The sequence below is a fragment of the Oncorhynchus masou genome, chromosome 1 (genome assembly GCF_036934945.1).
Source record: "Oncorhynchus masou masou isolate Uvic2021 chromosome 1, UVic_Omas_1.1, whole genome shotgun sequence".
NCBI classification, from domain to species: Eukaryota; Metazoa; Chordata; class Actinopteri; order Salmoniformes; family Salmonidae; genus Oncorhynchus; species Oncorhynchus masou.
This window is the reverse complement of record NC_088212.1, coordinates 35,092,604-35,112,442: the sequence shown is the minus strand read 5'-3', so window position 1 is coordinate 35,112,442 and position 19,839 is coordinate 35,092,604. Positions and strand designations below refer to the sequence as shown.

General features: G+C 43.7%; 1 protein-coding gene across 1 annotated transcript in view; it reads right to left on the bottom strand.

Moving 5' to 3' along the window:
* LOC135552259 (tricarboxylate transport protein B, mitochondrial-like) overlaps positions 1–19,839 on the bottom strand; it is a 32,243-nt gene that overhangs the window by 9,128 nt on the left and 3,276 nt on the right. The window contains exon 2 of the mRNA XM_064983813.1: positions 208–315. Coding sequence (XP_064839885.1) covers positions 208–315 — 108 coding nt within the window. The remainder of the gene's footprint in view (positions 1–207; positions 316–19,839) is intronic.

Genomic DNA, 19,839 nt, shown 5'->3' with positions numbered 1-19,839 from the left:
GGAGCGAGAATAAGAAATGGAGCGTGAGCAAGAGATAGAGATAGATGGAGATGAATTGATTTGGTCGACCCACTGGCGACCTTGTATCTCAGAAAGGTTAGATGCATCGGGGAAGAAGAGGTAGAGAGGTATGAAGGGAGATGGATAGAGAAAGTCGTTGTGTTGCCAGGTGAGAGGACACACACACACACACAGTCAGACACTCACCGATGCCCCTGTATTTTGGAGGGTTGGCCTTCTCGTCCAGCTGTAGCTGAGTCTTCACATACTCAGTAGGGAAGGTGATACAGATCTCTATACCCCCTGCTATACCACCTGTAGAAAACACCGAGCGGAGGTCAGATAAAGCTTTACAATCTGTAGAATGAGATGGACAGAAAGGAAAGCGACATTTAGTTACTGTAAATGTAAATGGCATCAGACTTGAACCAAACGCAAATGTTGTCGCACCGTCTGTGCTTGCTGGGGTTCTGTATGTCATCGTCATTGTGTAGCGAATGAGTCTGAACTATGCAGAAAACAGAGAGCATTGGTCAGTTAAATCTTATCAACCAGAAGATTCATTTTGTGAATCTTTGGGTAGCTAGTCTTTGGTACCAGACTGTTGGTGCCAACAAATTGCCTTCTACAATGACAGGCTGACTAAAGCAGGCATTCACTTTGGGCAGAGCCAGTACATCATGGATCATAACAATAACCCTAAATATGGCTGCCATCCGTAAACCTTAAAAGCCCAGAGAGTGTGAGAGGAATGTAATGTACTGGATAAAGATGGATGGAGCTGTTTTCTTTATGCATGAACCTGTAGCTATTAGGTCCAATGAACAAAGAACAAAAGAATGAATGAATGATGTAGGATGTTGGACAGCTCTATATTGTGGATTAGTTCAGAGGATGGGGATGAGAGTGCTAAGAGCAGCACTATGTGCAGATGAGTCACTTAGAAAAGAGGGAAGGGAGGGCGAGAAGGAGAGGAGAGAGGGAGGAGAGAAGGCTGACGTTAATTAAATTATCTGCTCTGTCCAGAGGGAGGGGCTCCATTACACAGGCCAAGACCTCCATTAGCTCAATGACACACAGAATTACCCCATTTTAATTTCTTCTCTCTTTCTCTCTCGCTCTCTCACTCTCTCTCTCTCACACACACACACTCACATTCAAATCCCAGAGGCCCATCTGTATAAAGAAATAATGGGAAGGGTTCAGATATGTCATCCAACTGTGTGACAGCTTGGCATCCATCCAACTTCTGCCGTTATTGTAGGCCAAATCTCTCTATCTCTTCCCTGCAGCACTTAGAATTACATTATTCTGGAGGTGATAGGAGATATATTTAACCCATTACATATACAGAAGATATAGAAGGATTTTAAGTGGTTGCTGGTTATATTTCAGTTAAATTACACATTGATGTATGGTTGAGTGAGAGTATTCAGAAGGGCTTAATGCATTTGCACAGTATTTTCCTCAGCCAAGATAAGGTTGTACAACAGTCTAGAAAGCTAAGTCATGACCCCTGTATACACGCACGCACGCACGCACGCACGCACGCACACACACACACACACACACACACACACACACACACACACACACACACACACACACACACACACACACAGCTCTAATTCCTCTAATCCCAGTGTTAAGTAAGGTTCAGCAGATCACATGAGGTCTACTACATTTCACACGAACACACTGACCCAGGATGTACAGGTCAGTATGTCTACAATAGGCTTCATTCATTCCAGACAGTACTACAGTTTTACATGTGAAGGCTATTGGTGAAGCAGTGTCATGTTACAAATTTGCAAAATGTACTATATGGTACAAATTTGCAAAACATATGATATGTTACGAATTCCAATTTGTTGTGGTTAACATTAGCTAGGTGGATAGTGCTAACATTAGCTCGCTGGCCAACGTTAGCTAGGCTAGGGGTTAAGGGTTAGGCTTAAGGTTAGGAGTTACGTTAAAGGGTTAAGGCTAGGGTTATGGGTAGGGGAGGGGATAGCTAACACCCTAAGTAGTTACAAAGTAGTAAGTAGTTGAAAAGTTGCTAATTAGCTGAAATTATAAAGTTGTCTGTGATGAGACTCGAACAGGCAACCTACTATCCTTATGTTTTTACCTTAAGTAACCTTCTGTCTTATGTAACCATACCAACCATAACATATCATACTAATTTATCTCCTGGATTTACTACGTTACGTCTAGTCTATGAGACCAGTCTGATCTGCAAACTGTAATCTAGAGTGCACATGCCAAGACCAGAGTAGGCAAATTTGCTATTTAAGGCAAATTCTATGGAAACACATTGACATTGACATTTTTATTAGGTACATGAAAACTTAAGCGAAAAAAATACATTTTGTGTGCACTACTTGATTTTTTATCTGCAACAAATCCTTTTGGTTAACAACCTGGTCTCAGAGCATTTTGTATTATTCTGTAAGGAAATCCGAGACACTCAATTTAGTATAATATGTTACGTTTCGGTTGGTATGTATTAATTTGTGGATGTCCATCACCCATTTCGTATGATATGTTACGAATTACAATTAGTACAATATGTTACGAATTTGGGTTGTGGCTAGGGGAAGAGTTAGCTAACATGCTAAGTAGTTGCAAAGTAGCGAAAAAGTAGTAAGTAGTTGAAAAGTTGCTAATAATAGGAAAATTGTCTGTGATATGATTCAAACTCTCAACCTAAATAGAGCCCATCCAACCCTGTCCACCCTTACTCTATATAACCCATCGACAAATCATTCTCTTTCACAACCATCCCTCACGCACACACACATACACACATACTCAACCTTTACAAAGCAGATTTACAGTGCTTTCAGAAAGTATTCATACCCCTTGACTTATTCCACATTTTGTTGTGTTACAGCTTGAATTTAAAATTTTAATTTATTTGAAAATGTATTGAAAATTAAATCCATAAATATACAATTTATAGTACTGAAATCACACCCCTGAGTCAATACTTTGTAGAAACAGCGATTTCAGCCGTGAGTCTTTTGGGGTAAGTCTCAAACTTATTCCACACCTGGATTGTGTAACATTTGCCCATTATTCTTTTCAAAATTCAAAAGGCACTCGCACATCTGAGCTATCTTTTTTGCAGGTGCATAGTAACAGTTGAATAAAATGAATTATGAATTAATGCCACCATTTCAGATTACTCTGACATTTTTCTCACGCTGTACCCAATGATTTATGAAAACTTGCTTGATGTGTCCATGTCTTCATTGTGTTTTTACAGACGTGTTTAATATGTTTTATATACACACTTTATTCGAATACTTGTGAAATACACATTGTTATATTTGGTGAAACGTACTTATTTTCCCTCAACTCCAACCCCATTTGATACATTGAATGGATGTGGGTGGAGCTATGTCTACATAAGGATGCTAATTGGACATTTAAAACTCACAAAAGCTCTGACGAAGGCCTTGAGGTCGATACGTAAAGCTTATTAAAGAGCAGTGTTGCTATCAAGGGCAGTGTGCGGGTTTCTTCCTTTTTCCCATTATTCTTTTCACAATTCTTCAAGCCCTGTCAAATTAATTGCTGATCATTGCTAGACAACCATTTTCAGGTCTTGCCATAGATTTTCAAGTAGATTTAAATCAAAACTGTAACTTGGCCACTCAGGAACATTCACTGTCTTCTTGGTAAGCAATTCAAGTTTAGATTTAGCCGTGTTTTAGGTTATTGTCGTGCTGAAAGGTGAATTAATCTCCCAGTGTCTGGTGGAAAGCAGACTGAACCAGGCTTTCCTCTAGGATTTTGCCTGTGCTAAGCTCCATTCCATTGTTTTTTTTTCCTTCTGAAAACTCCCCAGTCCTTAACGATTACAAGCATACCCATAACATGATGCAGCCACCACTATGCTTGAAAATATGGAGAGTGGTACTCAGTAGTGTGTTTTATTGGATTTGCCTGAAACATAACACTTTGTAATCAGGACAAAAAGTTTATTGCTTTGCCACATTTTTTTTGCAGTATTACTTTAGTGCCTTGTTGCAAGGGAATGCATTTTTTGGAATATTTTTATTCTGTACAGGCTTCCTTCTTTTCACTGTCAACTAGTTTAGCATTATGGAGTAACTTACAACTTTGATGATCCATCCTCAGTTTTCTCCTATCAAGGCCATTAAACTCTGTAACTGTTTTAAAGTCACCATTGGTCTCATGGTGAAATCCCTGAGATGTTTCCTTCCTTTACAGCGACTGAGTTATGAAGGACACCTCTATCTTTGTAGTGATTGGGTGTATTGATACACCATCCAAAGTGTAATTAATAACATCACCATGTTCAAAGAGATATTCAATGTCTGCTTTTTGATTTTTACCGATCTACCAATAGGTGCCCTTCTTTGTAAGGCATTGGAAACTATCTCTGGTCTTGGTGGTTGAATCTGTGTTGGAAATTCACTGCTCGACTGAGGGACCTTACAAATATTTGTATGTGTGGGGTACAGAGATGAGGTAGTCATTAAAAATCATGTTAAACACTATTATTGCACACCAAGTGCCGAGTCCATGCATCTTATTATGTGACTTGTTAAAAACATTTTTTCTCCTGAACTTATTTAGGCTTGTCATTACAAAGTGGTTGAATACTTAACTCAAAACATTTCAGCTTTTCAATTTTCCTTAATTTGTCATATTTTTGTAAAAACATTATTACTTTGACATTATAGGGTATTGTGTGTGTAGGCCAGTGACAAACAAATCTGACTTTAATACATTTTTAATTCAGGCTGTAACACAACAAAATGTCGAAAAAGTCAAGGGGTTTGAATACTTTCTGTAGGCACTGTATAGTTTAATCAACACCCTTCTGACTTCACAGCTGGGTTCCTGCTTGTATCACAGCCACTCAGAGTGCACACACATACACACACACACCACTGGGGCTGATCGTCATAATACAGAACATGTATTGTCTTGAGCCTGGTTGAGTGGACAGGTTGCAGCCCAGCAGTAGAGACACACATCCCAGCCAAACAACCAATAGGAACCCTCCACACCATTACACACTATTAGATCAACCATGGAGGAGAGAGACAGAGAGAGACAGAGACAGGAGAGAGACAGGAGACAGACAGGAGATAGAGACAGGAGATAGAGACAGGAGATAGAGACAGGAGACAAAGACAGAGGGACAGACTGAAAGAGGGAGGGAGACAGAGAGAGAGAGATAGAGGGAAAGAGAGATAGGGAGTGGAAAATAGAGATAAAGAGGGTTGAGAATGAGAGAGTAAGACAGAAAATGGTGAAGAAAGGGGATATCAACAAATGGAGAGCGAGCAAATAAGTGCAAGAGCAGAGAGGGCGATAGAGAAGACCTCTGAAGTGCTATCTATTTGCCTGCTGTTGAGGTAACTCTAAAGAGTGGTGGCCACATCATCTGCTCCTGATAAGAACTTCACTGAGAAAAACAAACGTTCAAAATCACCAGATCTGGCAAACAATAAACATAACCCAATCTTGCAACCCCACAGTTTATGGACCAGGACACCATAATGTGTAAGAACACAAAAAATACTAAACACGGGAACATGATGTATTCTTTAAATATATTCTTACTTATCCAAGCTAGTCATATTAAAATGAAATATATTTTTTAACAAGAGACTAGAGAGACAGAGAGAGAGAGAGAGAGAGAGTGGGAGAAAGAGAGAAGTGGAAGATAAAATGAAAGGCAGAGAGAGAGTGTATGTGTCTGACAGGAAGGGCAACAGGGGTTTCGTGATTTGACGTTTTGCCCCCGAGGGCGCTGGTGGGTCGTGAGTCAGATTCAGGGAGAGTGTGTAGAGTCTATTACCTAGTGTATTGGGTGCAGTGGTGTGTGAATGAGCAGGGAGTGAGTGCACACTTTGACAAGCCCTCTGAGTCTGAGAGGAGACAGCCACTCAAAGAACTTAACTGAAGCACGAGAGAAAGTAAAAAAGAGGGCGAGAGAGAAATGGAGAGAGGGAGAGAGAGAGAGAGGGAGAAATGTTGCTCCAGACAACCATGCAAGCACAGAGCAATACAAAAATACTTTCTCAAACCTCTCACACACTTACACAAACGCACGCACGCACAAAGCATGAACACACGTACGCACGCACACACACACATAGAAAACCCATCAGAACCAGAAACCCATTTAAAGCTCTCATCCCCCAGGCCAATCTTGCCTCATATCAACAGCCTCCACCTCTCAACATCACCCATTGCCATTAGCTGCTAGGAGTGCAGGAGAGGGAGTAGAAGGAGCTCAAACACCCATCATGTGCCTCAAAGCCATTGTCTGGGTTTGTAAGAGATGTAGGATTTTTCTTCCATTAAGCTACGACTTTCTCTGTTCTGTCCATGTCACTTCCCCCCTCCAGGCCTATACAAGACCTATACAACCACACATGTACACATACAAAAGTCACTCCACCCTTTCACCCCTTCCTGCATTACACCAGTGCCAAAAGTGGAATATTTATCAAAGGCTAAGCTACATCAGTTATGACACCACACACGTGGAGTCAAACTACTGTAGAGTCATACTGAGTCCAACTGGCTGTAGTCTTTATCTACGGCCCTGAGTTAACCTTTTACTGCAGTGGGTTAAATCAGGGTTACACGGAGTGTTTCTTGGTAGTCAAGAGTATACACCTCACACACATGGTTTTGGGCTTTAAAAAAAAACACCTGTTTCATTTCAGATTTGAAATGTATTACATTTTGAGTTTGCATCCCAATATTACACTTTATGCATCACAGAAGACTGAAATATAACAAAGCCGTTTGACATAGAAACACAAAAGTTTATTAATTATGAAATTAATTAAGGATATATACTCCAGTTACTAAACAAAGACTGCCACCAAACAAGCAGTACACACTCACAATCTCTCGCAAACACACATACTCCTCCTTACCACTCCAAGTGTAGAGAAAAATAACCAGGTACAGCCAGTCGTGTACTACTTATGTCGCTTTTTGGGGTATCTGTACTTTACTATTTATGTTTTTCACTATGCTACATACATTCCAAAAATACATAGATACTTTTCACTCCCATACATTTTCTCTGACACCCATAAGTACTTGTTACATTTTGAATGCTCAGGCAGGACAGCGATATGGTCCAATTCACGCACCTATAAATATAACACGTTGTCATCCCTACTGTCTCCGATCTGGCGGACTCAATAAATACAAATACGGCATTTGTAAGTAATGTCTGAGGGTTGAAGTGTGCTCCTGATTGTCGTTTGCTTAATATAAGGAATTTGATGTATAGCATTTACTTTACTTTTACTCGAGCATGGCGATGTCATACTTTTTCCACCACTGTGCTTAAGTACATTTAAAAGCAGATACTTTTAGCCATTTACTCAAATAGTAGTTTACTGGGTGAATTTTACTTTTACTTGAGTCCTTTTCTATTAAGGTGTCCTTACTTTGACTAAATTGTGACAATTGAGTGCTTTTTCCATCACCGGAAATATCTGTGGTTTAATGTCGAGGCACTGAGAGAAGTGCTCCTCCGATTTATTACCTGTCAAACTGGGTGTCAGGAGGATTCTGTGTCTTCTTGGTGTAGTTAAACATTGGCTTGGCTGTTCATTGAGTAATATCTCAGGTCAGAATTAGACACAAGAGCACTTTACCTGATTACTTTTATCTCGCTGAGTAGATCAGGTCCTTGGGTATGACACTGACTTCAGCACACACACTCATATACTATACATTTTTATAAATGTTTATTTAACCTTTTTTTAACTAGACATACACACACAAGCTATTAATCTACGTAACAAAATATCCTTGTTCTCCCCTTAAATTTGCACCAATAGATTCAGACTGTAATAAAAGCAGGGACGGAGAGAAAGAAAAAGATTCTACAGATAAGCAGTAATCAACTGGTTAAGAGGAGTGGAGTGTACAACTAGAACAAACAGGTTAAATAAGAGTTTGGCTGACAGAGAGAGTAGCCTGTTCCTTTGGCTGTTAGTGTTCCCGGCCAGCTTGTCTGATTATATCTGAGTGAAAGGATAGGAAGGGAGGGAGGAGGACAGGTGGGTTTCTCAAATCTAAAATCTTGATTGATGGCCTCATTTTATATTTACCAATGGCTGAAAGGAGGAAAGTCAGGAGCGACTGTTTATGAAATGACACCATAGACTGTTAGGGTTGTGAAAGGTATTTGGACGGATATTTTTTTTTTGCACAAACCTGCAGTACCAAAGTCATGAGGTGAAATGTAACCGAGTTCAGCCAGAGGGTAAACCACTATGGGCAATTTCACGGAAACGGAATTGCGCAGAGATTATTCACTTGAAATATGTGCCAAACAAATAACATTCATCAAAGTTTAACAAACCATACAACTCTATGCACAAGGACCGCTTTTAACAAATTACACAGACTAGCATCACCACCCTGGATGGTTCCGACCTAGAATATGTGGACAACTATAAATACCTATGTGTCTGGCTAGACTGTAAACTCTCCTTCCAGACTCATATCAAACATCTCCAATCCAAAATCAAATCTAGAATCGGCTTTCTATTTCACAACAACGCCTCCTTCACTCACGCCGCCAAACTTACCCTAGTAAAACGGACTATCTTACCGATCCTCGACTTCGGCGATGTCATCTACAAAATAGCTTCCAACACTCTAATCAGCAAACTGGATGCAGTCTATCACAGTGCCATCCGTTTTGTTACCAAATCACCTTATACCAGCCACCACTACGACCTGTATGCTCTAGTCGGCTGGTCCTCGCTACATATTCGTCGCCAGACCCACTGGCACCAGGTCATCTACAAGTCTATGCTAGGTAAAGCTCCGCCTTGTCTCAGTTCACTGGTCACGATTTCAACACCCACCTGTAGCACACGTTCCAGCAGGTATATCTCACTGACCATCCCCAAAGCCAACACTCCATTTGGCCACCTTTCCTTCCAGTTCTCTGCTGCCAGTGACTGGAACGAATTGCAAAAATTGCTGAAGTTGGAGACTTTTATTTCCCTCACCAACTTTAAACATCAACTATCTGAGCAGCTAACCGATCGCTGCAGCTGTACATAGTCCATCTGTAAATAGCCCACCCAATCTACCTACCTCATCCCCATACTGTTTTTATTTTATTTACTTTTCAGCTCTTTTGCACACCAGTATCTCTACTTGCACATCATCATCTGCTCATTTATCACTCCAGTGTTAATCTGCTAAATTGTAATTATTCGCTCCTATGGCCTATTTATTGCCTACCTTCTCATGCCTTTTGCACACACTGTATATATACTTATTTTCTCTACTATGTCATTGACTTGTTTGTGTTATTGTTTACTCCATGTGTAACTCTGTGTTGTTGTCTGTGTCACACTGCTTTGCTTTATCTTGGTTGCAGTTGCCAGGTCACAGTTGCAAATGAGAACTTGTTCTCAACTAGCCTACCTGGTGAAATAAAGGTGAAAAAAACTGTGCAGTGGCCAACTTTGGTAACAGAATTTAGGTAAAATGTGATCACATTTTCCAAAAACTCTGTTATATATCTGCTTCAAATAAAAAATGATGAGTTGTCTGCAGAAAGAATGGGGTGTCAGCTAGGACATGACACCTTGAGGTTAAAAAAATCTGTTTTGGTTATTGAACTACAGTAAGTGAAGTGGATTATAATATCCTCCTTTGCATATTTGGGTATTATTCTACACACTGACTTTTATTTTAATGAGCTCTGCCACTAAACAAGAACAAATTTGAACCAATCATATATGTCTATTCACAAGTTTGGACATCAAAGTACAGCACAGTAGAGCACAGTAGGGCTCAGTAAAGTAGAGTACAGTCAAGTAGAGTATGTTACAGTACAGTAAAGTATAGTACAGTACAGTACAGTACATTATAGTGTACTCAACTCTAGTGTGCTCTACTGTGTACTGTACTGAACTGTACTCCACTCTATTCTACTCTACTGTACAATACATGACTGTACTGTACTGTACTGAAGCATACACTATGTTTATTTACTGTACTGTACTGTGCTCTACTGGACCGGACCAAATCTGAACAAATCATGAACGTCTATGTCTGGGCCAAATGAAGGTCGGTCCAGACATCTGTGGATGTTGAAATCAAGGCTGGTCCAGACCAGACCAAAGAACTGCGACCAAAAATATGCCAGTGGAAGGGAGGACAGTAGCATGTGATCCAGCTGTGGTTTGTAACTACTATGATATCCTATTGAAGCCAAATTCCATTACCGATTTGTTTTTTTGAGTTTCGACTCTTAATCACTTAATAATTCATAAATAAAATGTATATTAGTAAAAATACTATAACTAATTGATTGATCTCCCTGTGTTGATATTACATGCAACATGCAACCATTTCAAAGATTTTACTGAGTTACAGTTCATATTAGGAAATCAGTCAATTGAAATAAATTCATTAGGCCCTAATCTATGGATTTCACATGACTGGGAATACAGAATATGTTGGTCACAAATACCTAAAAGAAAAAAGTAGGACCGTGGCTCAGAAAACCGCATGCAGCGTGACACATCTCTTTCACATAGAGTTGATCAGGTCGTTGATTGTGGCCTGTGGAATGTTGTTCCACTCCTCTTCAATGGCTGAATGAAGTTGCTGTATATTGGAGAGAGTTTGAACACGCTGTCATACACGTCAATCCAGAGCGCATACCAAACATGCTCAATAGGTGACTTGTCTGGTGAATATGCAGACCATGGAAGAACTGGGAGATTTTCAGCTTCCAGGAATTGTGTACAGATCCTTGCGACATGGGGAAACATGAGGTGGATGAATGGCAGTGGGCCTCAGGATTTCGTCACAGTATCTCTGTGCATTCAAATTGCTTTGATAAAATGCAACTGTGTTCCTTGTCCGTAGCTTCTGCCTACCCATACCATAATCACACCGCCACCATGAGGCACTCTGTTCACAAAGTTGACATCAGCAAACCACTCAACCATCTCAGCCATCTGCCCGGTACAGAAAACAGGATTCATCCGTGAAGAACACACTTCTCCAGTGTGCCAGTGGCCATTGAAGGTGAAAATTTGCCCACTGAAGTTGGTTAAGACACCGAACTGCAGTCAGGTCAAGACCCTGGTGAGGACAACAAGCCTGCAGATGAGCGTCACTTTGATGGTTTCTGTGGCTACTTTGTAATTTCATAGTTTTGATGTCTTCACTATTATTCTACAATGTAGAAAATAGTACAAATAAAGAAGAACCCTTGAGTGAGTAGGTGAGTCCAAACTTTTGACTGGTACTATACATATTACCTCAATTACTTCAACTAACCTATACCCCCACGCATTGACTCGGTACAGGTACCCCCTGTATATAGCCTCATTGTTTTTATTTTGTTGTTCTTCTTATTTTTTTTTACTTTAGTTAACTTAGTAAATATTTTTCTTAACTCTTATTTTTCTTAAAAATGCATTATTGGTTAAGAGCTTGTAAGTAAGCATTTTTACAGTAAGGTTGTATTTGGCGCATTTATTTTGAGTTCGGTTTGTTGTTTTGAAAAGTTTGTTGTTTTGAAAGTGTATTGGAAAGTGTCTTAGTAGCTAGCTAACTTTTTAGTTTGGATCCCGCCACACAGTTGGCATCAGTTGTTGGGATTGCTAGTCTCTGTCCAGTGATCCTGCCGACCAAGGCCAAGTCTGAGAAGCTATTTGGTGTAGCAGCTAGCCTAGCTGCTAGCTAGCCACATAGCTGTTAGCTAGCTGTCTATCAAGCTAGCAAGGTTTTCTTGAGAGCTTGAACGCAGCCCGGAACGCAGTTAGCCATTGTGGTTGGGACAGTGGATTGTCTCAGGTCTGTGGCTGTCTAGATCCCTGCCGTTTGTTGTTTTCAATCTTCCTTGTGACCTGCCCTGTCTGGAACTGCGTGGAGTAACAGCGTAACCTACGTTGCTAAGCTACCATTACAAAGACTAAAGCCAGCGAAGGTACCATTGAAGGCAGTGGTGTCTCTATCACACGCAAAGGAGTTTTTAAATGAACAAAAATAGTTCTACAAGCGGTTGTTACAAAAACAAGCAAATAGCTTCAAGTGTTTTGTCCAAATACTGGTGGATTCAACTAATAAAATAATGGACAACCTGACCAGAGAGGTCTAGGACCTGAAGAACAATTTGCAGTTCTCCCAGGGTCACCTCGATGAGTTGAAACAGGAGAATGGCGAGATGACAGAAATCTGTCATTGAGTCATTGAGAGAGGACATCAGTTCTGTGTGTGAATCCATGATAACAATGACGGATTGTCGAGGGACAATCAAGGCGGAACAACATGGTTGTGATGGGATTGCAGAATCTCCACGAGACTGACGACAAAGTGAGGGAAATGATCTCTGAGAAATTGAAGATGGACCACAGGAAGATTGAGGTTGAGCACGTCCACGAGACTGGAAAACCCACTACCAGCCCAGGTGACAGGCCCAGGCCAATAGTGGTCAGGTTCCTGACGTTCAAGGACAAGGTAGCTGTTCTGGAAAGAGTCAAGAACTTAAGAGGAATGTACACAGTGTATTTGGAAAGTATTCAGACCCCTTGACTTTTCCACATTTTGTTACGTTACAGCCTTATTCTAAAATTTATTAAATAAAACATTTTCCTCCTCACCCAATCTACCTACCTCATCCCCATATTGTTTTTATTTACTTTGCTGCTCTTTTGCACACCAGTCTCACACCATCATCTGCTCATCAACATCTGCTCATCTATCACTCCAGTGTTAATCTGCTAAATTGTAATTACTTTGCTACTATGGCCTGTCATGTCTTGTTATGTCTGTTCCTGTCCTTTCTCTTCACTCTCTCTCTCTGCTGGTCTTTTTAGGTTACCTTCTCTGTCTCTCATTCTTCAGCTGTTCTACATTTCCCCTAACTAGCTCATTCTCTCTTTCCCCACCTGTTCTCTCTTCCCCCTCTGATTAGGTCTCTATTTCTCTCTCTGTTCCTGCTACTTTCAGTGTCTGATTCTTGTTTGTGTTTTTTGATGCCAGAAGCAAGCTGTCGTCTCGTTTGCTTCCACCTTGTCCTGTCCTGTCGGAGTCTGCCTGGCAGGTGCCACCTGCACTATACTAACGTTCTTTTTGTTCCGCTGACAACGTTGGAAGAGGATTTATGCCATTCCTGTTTTTTCATTAAAGAACTCTGTTTTCTGTTAAAACCGCTTTTGGGTCTTCTCTCAAGTTCATAACAGAAGAATCAGACCAAGAATGGACCCAGCGGCTCCGGACCCTTTTCACTCCGCCGTCGAGATCCAGGGAGCGATGCTAGGCAGACACGAGGAGGAATTGTCTGCTGCTCGACATGCCGTTGAGACCCTGGCCGTCCAAGTCTCCGACCTCACAAGACAGGTTCACCAACTCCACCTCGATCCACCGCCCACTTCCAGGGTTTCCGAGTCTCCGGAGCCCAGGATCAACAACCCGCCGTGTTACTCTGGGGAGCCTACTGAGTGCCGCTCATTCCTCACTCAGTGTGATGTGGTGTTCTCTCTCCAGCCCAACACTTACTCCAGGAGCGCAGCCCGCATCGCCTACGTCATTTCTCTCCTTACCGGACGGGCGCGTGAGTGGGGCACGGCAGTCTGGGAGGCGAGGGCTGAGTGTATTAACCAGTATCAAGACTTTAAGGAGGAGATGATACGGGTTTTGACCGTTCTGTTTTTGGGGAGGAGGCTTCCAGGGCCCTGTCTTCCCTATGTCAGGGAATCGATCCATAACGGATTATTCTATTGAGTTTCGCACTCTCGCTGCCTCAAGTGACTGGAACGAGCCGGCTTTGCTCGCTCGTTTTCTGGAGGGTCTCCTCGTCGAGGTTAAGGACGAGATCCTCTCCCGGGAGGTTCCTTCCAGTCTGGACTCCTTAATAGCTCTCGCTATTCGCATGAAGCGACGGTTTGATCTTCGTCGCCGAGCTCGAGGAAAGGAGCTCGCGTTCTCCGCTGCTCCCCTCTCCACATCACTGCCACCTGCCGCATCACTGCCACCCTCCTCCGCCGGCTCGGATGCTGAGCCTATGCAGCTGGGGGTATCCGCATCTCGGCCAAGGAGAAGGAACGGAGAATCACCAATCGCCTCTGTCTCTACTGTGGCTCCGCTGGTCATTTTGTCACCTCATGTCCAGTAAAAGCCAGAGCTCATCAGTAGAGGAGGGCTACTGGTGAGCGCAACTACTCAGGCCTCTCCTTCTGGATCACGCACTACTTTTCCGGTCCATCTCCGCTGGCCCGGTTCATCTGCTTCCTGCAGTGCCTTGATAGACTCTGGGGCGGAGGGCTGTTTTATGGACGAGACCTGGGCTCGGGAACATGACATTCCTCTCAGACAGTTAGGGAGCCCACGGCCTTGTTCGCTTTAGATGGTAGTTCTCTCCCCAAGATTCAGCGTGAGACGCTGCCTTTAACCCTCACTGTCTCTGGTAATCATAGCGAAACCATTTCTTTTTTAATTTTTCGTTCACCTTTTACACCTGTTGTTTTGGGTCATCCCTGGCTAGTGCGCCATAACCCTTCTATTAATTGGTCTAGTAATACTATCCTATCCTGGAATGTTTCTTGTCATGTAACCTGTTTAATGTCTGCTATCCCTCCTGTTTCCTCTGTCTCTACTTCACAGGAGGAGCCTGGCGATTTGACAGGGTGCCGGAGGAGTATCACGATCTGCGCACGGTGTTCAGTCGTTCCAAGGCCACTTCTCTCCCTCCACACCGGTCGTATGACTGTAGTATTGATCTCCTTCCGGGAACTACTCCCCCGGGGTAGATTATACTCTCTGTCGGCTCCCGAACGTAAGGCTCTCGAGGATTATTTGTCGGTTTCGCTCAACGCCGGTACCATTGTCTCCTCCTCCTCTCCCGCCGGAGCGGGTTTTTTTTTTGTTCAGAAGAAGGACGGGTCCCTGCGCCCATGCGTGGATTATCGAGGGCTGAATGACATAACAGTTAAGAATCGTTATCCGCTTCCTCTTATGTCTTCAGCCTTCGAGATCCTGCAGGGAGCCAGGTTTTCACCAAATTGGACCTTCGTAACGCCTACCATCTCGTGCGCATCAGGTAGGGGGACGAGTGGAAGACGGCGTTTAACACTCCGTTAGGGCACTTTGAATACCGGGTTCTTCCTTTCGGCCTCGTTAACGCTCCAGCTGTCTTTCAGGCACTAGTTAACGACGTCCTGAGAGACATGCTGAACATTTTTGTTTTCGTTTACATGGACGATATCCTGATTTTTTCTCCGTCTCTCTCGATTCATGTTCAGCACGTGCGACGCGTCCTCCAGCGCCTTTTGGAGAACTGTCTTTATGTGAAGGCTGAGAAGTGCATTTTTCATGCCGCCTCTGTCCCTTTTCTCGGTTCCGTTATTTCCGCTGAGGGCATTAAGATGGATCCCGCTAAGGTCCAGGCTGTCATTGATTGGCCCGTTCCTAAGTCACGCGTCGAGCTGCAGCGCTTTCTGGGCTTCGCTAATTTCTATCGTCGTTTCATCCGTAATTTCGGTCAGGTGGCAGCTCCCCTCACAGCCCTTACTTCTGTTAAGACGTGCTTTAAGTGGTCCGTTTCCGCCCAGGGAGCTTTTGATCTTCTTAAGAATCGTTTTACATCCGCTCTATTCTTGTTACACCTGACATCTCTAGCCAGTTTGTTGTTGAGGTTGACGCGTCAGAGGTGGGCGTGGGAGCCATTCTTTCTCAGCGCTCTCTCTGACGGCAAGGTCCATCCTTGCGCGTTTTCTCTCATCGCTTATCGCCGTCAGAACGTAACTATGATGTTGGTAATCGCGAACTGCTCGCCATCCGCTTAGCCCTAGGCGAATGGCGACAGTGGTTGGAGGGGGCGACCGTTCCTTTTGTCGTTTGGACTGACCATAGGAACCTTGAGTACATCCGTTCAGCCAAACGACTTAATGCGCGTCAGGCTCGTTGGGCTCTGTTTTTCGCTCGTTTCGAGTTTGTTATTTCTTATCGTCCGGGCTCAAAAAACACCAAGCCTGATGCTTTATCTCGTCTCTTCAGTTCTTCTGAGGTCTCCACCGACCCCGAGGGATTCTCCCTGACGGGCGTGTTGTCGGGTTGACTGTCTGGGGAATTGAGAGGCAGGTAAAGCAAGCACTCGCTCACACTCCGTCGCCGCGAGCTTGTCCTAGGAACCTTCTGTTGTTCCCGTTCCTACTCGTCCGGCCGTTCTTCAGTGGGCCCACTCTGCCAAGTTAGCCGGCCACCCCGGCGTTCGGGGTACGCTCGCTTCCATTCGCCAGCGTTTCTGGTGGCCCACTGGGAACGTGACGCGCGTCGATTTGTCGCCGCTTGTTCGGTCTGCGCGCAGACTAAATCTGGGAACTCTCCTCCTGCCGGCCGTCTCAGACCGCTTCCCATTCCCTCTCGACCGTGGTCTCACATCGCTTTAGATTTTATCACCGGACTGCCTTCATCAGCGGGGAAGACAGTTATTCTTACGGTTGTCGATAGATTCTCTAAGGCGGCTCATTTCATTCCTCTCGATAAGCTCCCTTCTGCTAAGGAGACGGCTCAGATCATTATCGAGAATGTTTTCCGAATTCATGGCCTTCCGTCTGACGTCGTTTCCGACAGAGGCCCGCAGTTCACGTCTCAATTTTGGAGGGAGTTTTGCCGTTTGATTGGGGCTTCCGTCAGTCTCTCGTCCGGCTTTCATCCCCAGTCTAACGGTCAAGCCGAACGGGCCAATCAGACTGTTGGTCGCATTTTACGCAGTCTTTCTTTTCGTAACCCTGCGTCTTGGTCAGAACAGCTCCCTGGGCAGAGTACGCCCACAACTCGCTTCCCTCGTCTGCTACCGGTCTATCCCCTTTTCAGTGTAGCCTCGGGTACCAGCCTCCGCTGTTCTCATCTCAGCTCGCCGAGTCCTGCGTCCCCTCCGCTCAGGCTTTTGTCCAGCGTTGCGAGCGCACCTGGAAGGGGGTCAGGTCGGCACTTTGCCGTAATAGGGCGCAGACTGTGAGGGCCGCTAAAAGCGTAGGACCAAGAGTCCTAGATATTGTTGCGGTCAGAGAGTATGGCTCTCCACTCAGAACCTTCCCCTTAAGACAGCTTCTCGCAAGTTGGCCCCGCGGTTCATTGGTCCGTTCCGTATTTCCCAGGTCATTAATCCTGTCGCAGTGCGATCTTCTCCCGCGCTATCTTCGTCGCGTTCACCCGGTCTTCCATGTCTCCTGTGTTAAGCCCGTTCTTCGCGCCCCGCTCGTCCCTCCCCCCCCATCCTTGTCGAGGGCGCACCCATCTACAGGGTTCGTAAGATTTTGGACATGCGCCCTCGGGGCCGTGGTCATCAGTACCTAGTGGATTGGGAGGGTACGGTCCTGAGGAGAGGAGTTGGGTTCCCTCTCGGGACGTGCTGGACCGTTCGCTGATCGATGATTTCCTCCGTTGCCGCCAGGTTTCCTCCTCGAGTGCGCCAGGAGGCGCTCGGTGAGTGGGGGGTACTGTCATGTCTTGTTATGTCTGTTCCTGTCCTTTCTCTTCACTCTCTCTCTCTGCTGGTCTTTTTAGGTTACCTTCTCTGTCTCTCATTCTTCAGCTGTTCTACATTTCCCCTAACTAGCTCATTCTCTCTTTCCCCACCTGTTCTCTCTTCCCCCTCTGATTAGGTCTCTATTTCTCTCTCTGTTCCTGCTACTTTCAGTGTCTGATTCTTGTTTGTGTTTTTTGATGCCAGAAGCAAGCTGTCGTCTCGTTTGCTTCCACCTTGTCCTGTCCTGTCGGAGTCTGCCTGGCAGGTGCCACCTGCACTATACTAACGTTCTTTTTGTTCCGCTGACAACGTTGGAAGAGGATTTATGCCATTCCTGTTTTTTCATTAAAGAACTCTGTTTTCTGTTAAAACTGCTTTTGGGTCTTCTCTCAAGTTCATAACATGGCCTATATATTGCCATACCTTCTCATGCCATTTGCACACACTGTATATAGACTTTCTTTTTTTATATTGTGTTATTGACTGTACGCTTGTTAATTCCATGTGTAACTATGTGTTGTTGTTTCTGTCGCACTGCTTTGCTTTATCTTGGCAGTTGTAAATGAGAACTTGTTCTCAACTAGCCTACCTGGTTAAATAAAGGTGAAATAAAATACAAATCAATCTACACACAATACCCCATAATGACAAAGTGAAAACAGGTTTGCAGAAATGTTTACACATTTATTAAAATGTAAAAACAGAAATACCTTATTTACATAAGTATTCAGACGCTTTGCTATTGAGCTCAGGTGCATCCTGTTTCAATTGATCATCCTTGAGATGTTTCTACAACTTGATTGGAGTCCACCTGTGGTAAATTCTATCGATTGGAAATCATATGGAAAGACAACCAACTCTGCAGCACTCCACCAATCAGGCCTTTATAGTAGAGTGGCCAGACGCAAGCCACTCCTCAGTAAAAAGCATGTAACAGCCCGCTTGGAGTTTGCCAAAAGGCACCTAAAGGACTCAGACCATGAATAACAAGATTGTCTGGTCTGATGAAACCAATATTGAACTCTTCGGCCTGAATGCCAAGCGTCATGTTTGGAGGAAACCTGGCACCATCCCTACAGTGAAAGCATGGTGGTGGCAGCATCATGCTGTGGGGATGTTTTTTGGTGGCAGGGACTGGAAGACTAGTCAGGATCGAGGGAAAGATGAACGGAGCAAAGTACAGAGAGATCTTTGATGAAAACCTGCTCCAGAGCCCTCAGGACCTCAGATTGGGGCAAAGGTTTGCCTTCCAACAGGACAACGACCCTAAGCACACAGCCAAGACAACTCAGGAGTGGCTTCGGGACAAGTCTCTGAATGTCCTTGAGTGGCCCAGTCAGAGTCCGGACTTGAACCTGATCGACAATCTTTGGAGAAACCTGAAAATAGCTGTGCAGCGACGCTCTCCATCCAAAATGACAGAACTTGAGAGTTTTTGCAGAGAAGAATGGGAGAAACTCCCCAAATACAGGTGTGCCAAGCTTGTAGCATCATACCCAAGAAGACTGGAAGCTGTAATCGCTGCCAAAGGTGCTTCAACAAAGTACTGAGTAAAGGGACTGAATACTTATGTAAATGTATTATTTCCGTTGTTGTTTTTTATACAAAAAGCTGTTTTTGCTTTGTCATTTTAGAGTATTGTGTATAGATTGATGAGGGGGAAAAAACAATTTGATAAATTTTAGAATGAGGCTGTAATGTAACAAAATGTGGAAAAAGTCAAGGGGTCTGAATACTTTCCGAATGCACTGTATCTTCCTCAATGAGGACTATCCTGGAGCTGTGCGCCAGAAGGGGAAAGAACTTATCCCAGACATGAAAGCTGCGTGGGGACATACATCCGCTATGACAGGCTCATTGTCCACCCTCCCAGAAGCCTGGAAGGGATGAGAGAGCCAAGCCTATGGGTTCATAACTTCAATCCCGCATGAACACACACACCCCAATTGATTAATGGACTGCTGGATGTATATTTTTTTTATCTTGCTTTGTTTGCTCTTTTCCATATTATGTCTATCTCTGAGAAGCTACCCAGGAAAGGGCTGAAAATATCCCATATTAATATAAGTAGCCTTAGAAATAAGGTTAATGAAATCAATAACTTGCTAATCAGATAACATTCATATATTAGCCATTTTTGAGACTCACTTGATTATGCAGCAGTAGCAATACAAGGATAAAACATCTATAGAAGAGACACAAATGCTTATGGGGGAGGTGTTGCTGTATATATTCAGAGCCATATCCCTGTAATGCTTAGGGAAGATTTTATGTGTTGTGGTTGCAGGTTCACTTGGCACAAAAGC